Raw genomic sequence first — 8,887 nt, 5'->3', positions numbered from 1 at the left:
CCCATGAAATGAAGCACTGGCTTCCCCTGTTATGGAGCATTGACTCCCCCTGTTATGAAGCACTGGCTTCCCCTGTTCGTAGGAGACGTCCTACCATGTTTCCTGTAAAGTCCTGACGACCAGAATAATACTGTTAAAAGGAAAAAGATTAATGAAATGATGTTCCTGAAATAATGTTCCTGAAATGATATTCCTGAAACGATGTTTCTGAAATGACGTTTCTAAAATTATGTTTTTGAAATAATGATGCTTCTGAAACGATGATTTATTAAATGTTTTACTATATTCTATTCTCCCTGTTTATTAAATAAAATGAATTGAAATGATATTACAATGCTAGGGTAACTTGTTACTGAGTCTTCGGCTCACCGTTTTGTTTTCCGTTTTAGGTACTGCTGGGGACCACGGAAACGAGTAGTGGCGAGGATTTCACTATTACCAAGTTCACCTAAGTTAATGTTAAGTTGTAACAAGTTTCAGTAAAGATTCGAGATTAAGTTATGTACTTTGATTAAGGAATTGAGAAGGATGATTATGTGAATTTTGGAGTTTAATAGCTTATGATTGATAGTTGCCTTGTAATTCCCAAGAGGGAGTTACGGCGGGTAATGTCCCGACCGAATTAGGTTAATTCCGCTGCTAATTATGATTAAATAATTGAATTAGAGGTCGGGGCGTTACATTAAAGCTGGCTGAATTTCGTAGATCTGAAGAAACTCGAAAACTGCGATCACCGGAAAAAGAGAGGAAGTTTGTTTAAAAGAGAGAGAAAGTAAAGTTTGAAGGAAGCTTGGCGCCCAGTATTTATAGAAAAGGGAAGCGCATCAACTTCTTTTCAACCCGCGATCTCCACGACACAATGCAAATCCCAACACTTGTCATCAATGCAAATCATCCCTTTTCAAAAAAGAGAGGGAACTTTTGGACTTCTGACAACTGGAAACCCACCCATTTAATTCTAAATGGACCGGGTCTGGGGGGCATGTTGTTTGGGCTCCCAATTGATATTCAATTGGGCCACTAAGTCCAAAGCCCAATGGCTCTAAACAACAGCATCAAACCTACCAATGGCTATTCAGCCATCCATTAAGGCCCAAGGCCCAATAGCAATAAATGACCTATGGGCATTTATTATGCAAACACTATAAATAGGCCGCCAAGGCTCACACCTCAAGGTACGTCCAATTTATCGCCTTAAGACTACTCTTCTAGAGAACTTCTCTCTAGAATCCGAGCATCGTTCTTACTTAGGCATCGGAGGGGCTTTCCTCGGAAACACCCCCGAGGCTAGTGACTTTGCTCTTGTGCAGGTGAATTCGGACTCGACTCATTCAAGCAAGCAAGATCTTCAACACGTACGAAAGGGCCTTCATTCGAAGCCCATTGTTTCCATCTTTACAACATCGGAACAACAACTATATATTTATTTGTCATGCTATGTAGTTACGGGTGCAAACGAGCCGAGTCGAGTTGAGTACTACTCTGTTCATGTTCATTTAATTTAAGTGAGCTCGATTTCGAGCCCGAACTTTCAACCGAGCTCAAAAATATGTTCAAGCTCTGTGCGTTTAACATAATGTGTTCGTGAACGGTTCATAAACGTATCGTTTATTAACGAGACGAGTTCATAAACGAACTTTTTTCTTGAACGAGCTTTGCACCGTAAAGTTTAACCATTTGAAAACATGGGTTTGAATGTGCACTAATTTTTAAATATTTTATTTTATGATACTTTTTTTTTGTTGTTAAAATTAAAGTCATAATACGATCTCTAACTATGATCATACAATTATATATGGAAAATTTGATTATAAAACAAATAGATGAGCTTGTTTATGAACATAAATAAATTAACGAGTTGTTCATGAACATAAATGAACGAGCATACGTATGTTCATGTCCAAGCTCTTTTATTAAAGGAGTTTCAAAAGTTGTTCAAACTCGGCTTATATATTAAATAAACGAACATAAACGAACTTTAATCGAACCCGAACCCGAGTAATTTATTGAGAGTCTCGACTAATTTACATCCCTATATATGATTTTACTAGTTTTTAACATAGTTTTGATAAATTCCAGGGATAATACGAATCGTCATGAGACCAAGCACAAACACGATTACACAACCCGAGTACCCGACGTGTTAACCATCTCTAAACAACACAATCTGAAAAGACATAAATACCCTCCGCACCACACCACTAGTACGGGGAGTATCCGTATTTGGCAATTGGCATTTAAGCGACCCCTCGGTCCCCTTTTTCTCCTCTCTCTCCTCAATCTGACAATGGCAGTATCAGTGGAGGCGGGAACTGCCGTTATCCTCACTCTCTCTCCTCCTCCTCTGACTGCCGCCAATTTCCGCCGCCGATTTCCTAAATCTCTGAGACAATCTTCGCTCTTTTCCGGCGTTTCTCTCACTATTCGCTCTCCAAATTTTCGCAATATCACTGTCTCTCAAAGGTCTAGCCAGGTACTGTGAATTTTTGAATTCCTTGTTACCATTGTTACTTGATTTTGTGATTTTTCAGGTGTGTTTTTGATTTTAGGGTTTCGCTGTCGTTTTTGGGAATAGAATTGAAGAATATGTGGTTAGAATGTGTCAATTGCTTGTGAAACTGGAAAAAAAAATGTGTAGTTTCATTTGACGACTGAATTTTGTAAAATTTCATGTTTCTTTCTGAAGTCTTTGGTAATTCGTATTGTCGTAATGCATGTTATTAGCTTAAGATTAGCGATCGGTATGAAACTGTGAGAGTTATTCTCCTTATACTTGTGTTTGAACAGCTTTGGTCAAATGTTTCTTTTGCCAATAGTTTTCGATAAGCTCTTTATAAGCCTCCTTGTTGGAATCGAGTTCAATATGATCCATAGAAACCACATCCATGATTATTATGCAATAATGGAACATGTTAGCTTGTAATAGTAGGAACAGTACAGAATTTCCGTTATGTTTGTTATTATATTCGCTTAAGATCCAGGACGGTTGTGAAAGTGATGCTAGCTTATATCTATACCTGTTTGAACAACTTCCACTACACCTTGCTTTTGTCAATAGGTTTCAGTATGATCTCTATAAGCTTCCTTATCAGAATCGGGTTAGGATCCATAGGAACCATATCTAAATACGTTTCACCCATGATTTTAATGAATTAGTTGAATATCTTAACTTAAAATGACTGTGTGATTGGTGCCTGGTGGTGCTGGATGAGGTCATAAAATCGAACATGGTAGAAGATAATCTAGTCTATAATACATCCAGGTATCCACTTTGACTTCTTTTTTCATATTGGTGAAGAGTTTTGGTGTTGGTTGCACTTGAATTTTAATATGGCCAACTGACCATTTACTACTGAAGGCTGATGTGAGGAAGTCGGGAGTGGTATTTTGATAATGGAGGGAAGACAATGTTCCGTTCTTGGATAGTACAATATGTAAAGTGTGGCTGTAATCATGTTGCCTAAGGAATAATTGATTGGCCGGTTTTGTTTCAGGGGGATTTTTATGGAAGCAGCAAAGATCTTAGTTTGACACCTACACCGGTGTTAACATTTGCGAAAGGATTGCTGAAATTTGTGTTATCTAACTTTCTACCGCTAGGTAAGTTTCTCAACTCATTTGAAATTATTTAGAACTTATTTTAGTTATGTATTGAACTTTGGTGGCTTATCTGAACTTATTTCTTTTGAAAAATATTTTGTTCACATTTATGATCGTAACCTTGATTGAGTGAAATGTGAATTATGATGGCTGATTGTAGATTTCTGTACTGTTGTGTAACTTCTGTTTGTTGATCAATCCTAATAGATGAAACTTCCCTGCTGCTTAACAAGTTTAGGGACAATGATCTTTTTGGGATAATTTGCCCATGATGGCACTTCTTAGTCTTTGTGCAAGTCTTCATGCAGACATTTCAGCTGGTATTTCATTATAAAATGACAAATCTGGAAGTATCATTAATTGGTTTTGTTCTGCATGAGATACATTGCTTTCTTGTCAAGATATGAATTAAAAGTATGAAATACTATTGACTTTTCCCATTACTTTTTTGATGATTGCAACTTAACGATATGTATGTGTAGGCATTAAAAATGTCATAAATGCCACGTCATCATTTTTGTCCCGGAAAAGTCAAAGGTTGACTTATATTTATTAAAATGACAAGTAAACTAGTTAATTTGGGTTTTACACAAAACAAGCCCAATTTAATCAAATGACGTTCATTTAATGAATATGGGTTATTTAAACGGATCTAAGTAAACAGGCCCATTTAGTTATCAAAAGGAAAACCCTAAACCCAGAAGAATGATATAAAACGCTTAGTTTTAAAAAGCGCGAAGCGCACCGAAGCGCACAAGGGCCCTGGGGCTTAAGCGCAAAGCGCAAAGCGAAAGCGCACGCTTCTCGTAGGCGAAGCGCACCTTAAGTGCTAAAAACCTATAAAATCGTTTCTAGAACATATTTTGTACTTAAAACAACATACTACTTATATTATAAATGCATAAATTAACAAAGGGAAGCATAATTCATTACTAGACACCAAACCGGAATACCTCCAAGAGGGTAAAGTACTAACCAAAGACTTAGAGTAAGTCACGGGCTAACAAAAATCACAACCAGCATAAAACAAATAAGTAGAAAGACAGGAAAAAAAGTGTAAAAAATAAAATTAAAAAAGAATTAAAAAAACAGAATTAAAAAAATAAAAACAAACAAACAGAATTAAAAAAGAGAGTAAAAGACTGGGATAAAAAACTAAATGTCAACAAAGCAGAATAAAACTTATCCTAAAAAATACAGTACAATTTAAAATATTGAATAAAAAAACTAAATAAAAAACTAAATGTCAAGAAACTCACAGTCCTAGAAACTCACGTAATAAAACTTATCCTAAAAAGGCAGAATTAAAAAAAAATTGAATAAAAAAAGATAAATAAAAAAAGCCAGAAACTCACAATCCCTTAAACGTAAACTCCTCAAGGTCTCAAACAGAATAAAGCTTATCTTAAACTAAAACAGTACTTAAACGCATAGCCCCAAAAAATAAAATAAATAAACGAATCTGGAAGTGGAGTCTGGAGAGGCGAAAAAACAGAGTGAAGAAGAGGAAGATCAGATATGAGAAAAATCGAAAAAAAAAATAGAGAAGATCAGAGAATGTGAAGAATCGAAAAAGAAGATAGAGAAGAAGAATGAAAAATGGGAAAAGAGGGAAAAAGAAAAGAGAAATCGAAAGAGCAATTATTCGTACCTGGAAATTCGGAAATTTCCGGCGAGGAAGGTGGCTTGATGGCTGGAGAAATCCAAAATCCACCAGCAAAGGTGGCTGGACAGCTAGGGTTTCTCCCCAAAATCCCCAAAATCGAAGGTAGGGTTTTCTCTCTCCTAAACCCAGTTGCAAAACCCACTAATAATAAGTCACGTGATACTCACGTGGTAATTTATTTATTTCAAAACAGGTGGTTTTCTTCTTCTGCGCCCAGAACACAAGAAGCGCACGCTTCTTTAGAAGCGCGCTTCCACAAAAAGCGCACAAAGCGCGCGCTTCCTGTACCTCGCTACGCTTTTCCTTCGCGGTGCGATTCCAGCTGCGCCCCCAGTCGCCCCACGCTTTTAGCGCGCTTAAGCGCGCCTTTTAAAACTAAGATAAAACGTTCTCTCCAAGTCATTTGACTGACACACTGAACGTAGTATAGAAAATCTACTACTCTCCAGAAACACATAAGTCGACATCAAATCCCGGTGGAGGAAGAACAACAAGCACAAGTGCCGTTCTACCTCTATTCAACATCCTTGAACGAGATAAAGCCCGGCGGTCCTCACTCAAGACGTCCGACAAAACAAGTTCATACATCGTGGAGATCATCGGTGGATAACATCTTAGAGATTGTACCATAAATTACAAAAATCAATAAAAATATTTTGTTCACTTATATTGAGTTCGTTACTTTTGTAGACTTTAAATTTGTGTTTACAAATTTGGCACGCTCGGTGGGACCACTCTACCACTCATCTCATTCTCCACAAGAAAGTCAGTTTACCAACAAAGATGGCCGCTAAACAAACCGTTTCCCTGTCCGAAGCTGAGAAGGCTGCCATGGTGAAACAAAGGGCGGCAAAACTTGTTGAGATGATGAAAGGACGTGACGATGGTATACGTACCAGAGGAATGAAGAATGCCGATTTGAACGTGGCCGCTTCAAGTCTACGATCGGCGCCTATCACCACACTTGCTGAGATGATGAAAGGACGTGACGATGGTATACGTACCAGAGGAATGAAGAATGCCGATTTGAACGTGGCCGCTTCAAGTCTACGATCGGCGCCTATCATCACCAAGACAAGGAAGAAAATCCATGTCTGTGCCTCCTTTAACGTGTCCCCAAGTCCGTATTACTGCAAGCCCCGCAACATCCCCGTGTTCGGGTCATTTCCTGCTGAAGGTGCACAATTCCTCATGCCCGGTGAAGAAGATATGCGTCCTCACCAAAAGCCTGACAAGTTGGTCATCCACACCAGTCCTTTGTTCGATCTGTTCTATGTAGAAAGCGATGCAAATAGTAGTAACGGGTCTTCTCCAACACCACCCCATAAAGTATTAGATTTTGAAGAGTCGGTCCACTCCTCACAAACCGACATTGCGGAGGTGATGGCGATTGAATCCAAGACCGTTGGAGAGCAACTTGCTGAAATGAAGGGTATGATCATGAAGCTCATGAATGATGGCGAGGAGAAAGACGAGGAGATCAAAAAGCAGAATGAGAATATTTCCTCCTTAACCAAGAAGCTCAAGAAACGTACGGAAGATAGCACAGACGAAGAGAACGACGACTCTGAAGGGAGTATGACTTCACAACCTAGCAAAAAGGGTGGAAAACATGATGACTCGTTCACCATGAAGAAGATCCAGGATACTTAGTTTTAAAAAGCGCGAAACGCACTGAAGCGCACAAGGGCCCTGGAGCTAAAGCGCAAAGAGAAAGCGCGGGCTTTTCGTAGGTGAAGCGCACCTTAATGCCAAAAACCTTTAAAATCACTTCTAGAACATATTTTGTACTTAAAACAATATGATACTTATATTATAAATGCATAAATTAAAAAAAAGCAGAGAATAAAGATCTAAATAAAATGAATTAAAAATAGAATAACATAAAGAATAGAATAAAAAACGGAATAAAAAAAGGAACAAAAAAAAAATATAATAAAAGAAGAATAAAAAAACTAATAAAAAACTAAATAAACAAAGCTAGAAAGTAGAAACCCACAACCCCTCAAATACGTAATCCCTCAAACCATAAAACCCTATCCCCTCAAAAAATCATGAACGCACAAGCCCCCAAAGAAGAAAAAAAAAAGAAAAAAAAGGAAAAAGGGCGCAGAGTATAGAGGAGATAAGAGATGAAAATCGAGAAAAAAAGATTGGAGAAGATGAGTAATCAAAATAAAAGATAGAGAATGAAAATCGAAAAAGAGGGGGAAAAAAGAGAGAAATTGAAACAGCAATTAAACATCCATGGAGATGCGGGATATACCGGCGAGACCGTGGCTGGTGGCTGGAGGAAATCCGCCGGCAGCAAGGTGGGTAATTGCTCCAAAATCGTAGCTAGGGTTTTGGAGAAAACCCCAAAATTGCAGCAAACTGAGGTTCTCTCTCCTAAACTGACTTTCTGCACATAATTTCCCAGCAAAAACCCATTTAAAATGGGTTACGTGATTCTCACGTGAGTAATATTCAATTCAAAACAGAAACTTTTCTTTTCCTTCGCTCCCCATACAAGAAGCGTGCGCTTCAAAAGAAGCGCGCTTCCAAAGAAAGCGTCAAGGGCGCGCGCACCTTGTAGGTCGCTACGCCATTTTCCCCCAGCGCGATCTCAGCTGCGCTCCTGGTTGCCCCGTGGTTTTAGCGCGCTAAAGCGCGCTTTTTAAAACTAAGCCAGGATATGATAAAAAATGCGGTGAAGAATCACATCGTTGGAGATTCCGGCCCTAGTAATCTATAGAAAGTCGTACACCAAGAGGATTGATCACTTGAGGATGCTCGTCGGTTATCAACCCCCGAAGTTCCACCAGTTTGACGAGAAGGGGAACCCTAAGCAGCATATAACCCATTTCATCGAAACGTGCAACAATGCTAGCACGTTAAGAGATCTACTCGTCAAATAGTTCGTCCGTTCTCTCAAAGACACAACATTCGACTGGTACACAAACCTTCCCCTAGAAGCCATCGACAGTTGGGCACAAATGGAGGAAGAGTTCAAGGTCAGGTTTTATAGTACGCGGCGAATTGTCAGCATGATTGAGTTGACGAAGACGACTCAATGGGAAGATTAGCCAGTTGTAGATTACATCAATCGATGGCGCACTTTAAGCTTGGAATGCAAAGATCGTCTGACGGAGACCTCCGTTGTCGCGATGTGCATTCAAGGTATGAACTGGGACTTACTGTACATCTTGCAGGGTATAAAACCAAGGTCCTTTCAAGAGCTGGCAACCCGTGCACATGACATGGAGATCAGTATCACTAACAATCGCGGAGGAAGCTCTTCAAATTTCAAAAAGGAAAAGAAGGACTTCAAGAAGCCCGAAAAGTATCTAAAGCGTCGACCAAAGAGTCATTTGTTGTTGCCACTACCTCCGCTCCTGTGAAGATTTTCGCAAAGCCTAAGACTGAGCAGAAGAAAGGGTCTTTTTCAAAGGGCGCTCGAAGAGATAAGCCATCATGGGGGAAGAAGGAAAGAAGAAGGAGAAAAGTCAAGTCTCTGAAGGGCTAAACCATGAGAGAGATCCTGAAAGAGATGCAAAGATCCTTGGATTCAATCTAGGAGAACAACGAGCCATCGGTATGATAAGAGTTGATCTGACCGTTAGAGAGACTGGAACAACAATT

General features: G+C 39.2%; 2 protein-coding genes across 3 annotated transcripts in view; both read left to right on the top strand.

Moving 5' to 3' along the window:
- Window positions 1-2,237: 2,237 nt before the first annotated feature.
- LOC110802770 (probable sodium/metabolite cotransporter BASS4, chloroplastic) overlaps window positions 2,238-8,887 on the top strand; it is a 32,199-nt gene continuing 25,549 nt past the window's right edge. The window contains exons 1-2 of one of the 2 annotated variants that reach the window (XM_022008217.2): window positions 2,238-2,473; window positions 3,495-3,600. In XM_022008217.2, coding sequence (XP_021863909.1) covers window positions 2,288-2,473; window positions 3,495-3,600 — 292 coding nt within the window. In that variant the 5' untranslated portion in view covers window positions 2,238-2,287. The remainder of the gene's footprint in view (window positions 2,474-3,494; window positions 3,601-8,887) is intronic. The other variant, XM_022008216.2, reaches the window with a different exon arrangement.
- On the top strand, window positions 3,607-8,849 carry LOC110802771 (uncharacterized). The gene is made up of 2 exons (XM_022008218.2): window positions 3,607-5,368; window positions 5,460-8,849. The coding sequence occupies exon 2, from the start codon at window positions 6,050-6,052 to the stop codon at window positions 6,917-6,919; it is 870 nt and encodes a 289-aa protein (XP_021863910.1). The 5' UTR covers window positions 3,607-5,368; window positions 5,460-6,049; the 3' UTR covers window positions 6,920-8,849.

The sequence above is a fragment of the Spinacia oleracea genome, chromosome 6 (genome assembly GCF_020520425.1).
Source record: "Spinacia oleracea cultivar Varoflay chromosome 6, BTI_SOV_V1, whole genome shotgun sequence".
NCBI classification, from domain to species: Eukaryota; Viridiplantae; Streptophyta; class Magnoliopsida; order Caryophyllales; family Amaranthaceae; genus Spinacia; species Spinacia oleracea.
This window is presented reverse-complemented; position numbering and strand designations above follow the sequence as displayed.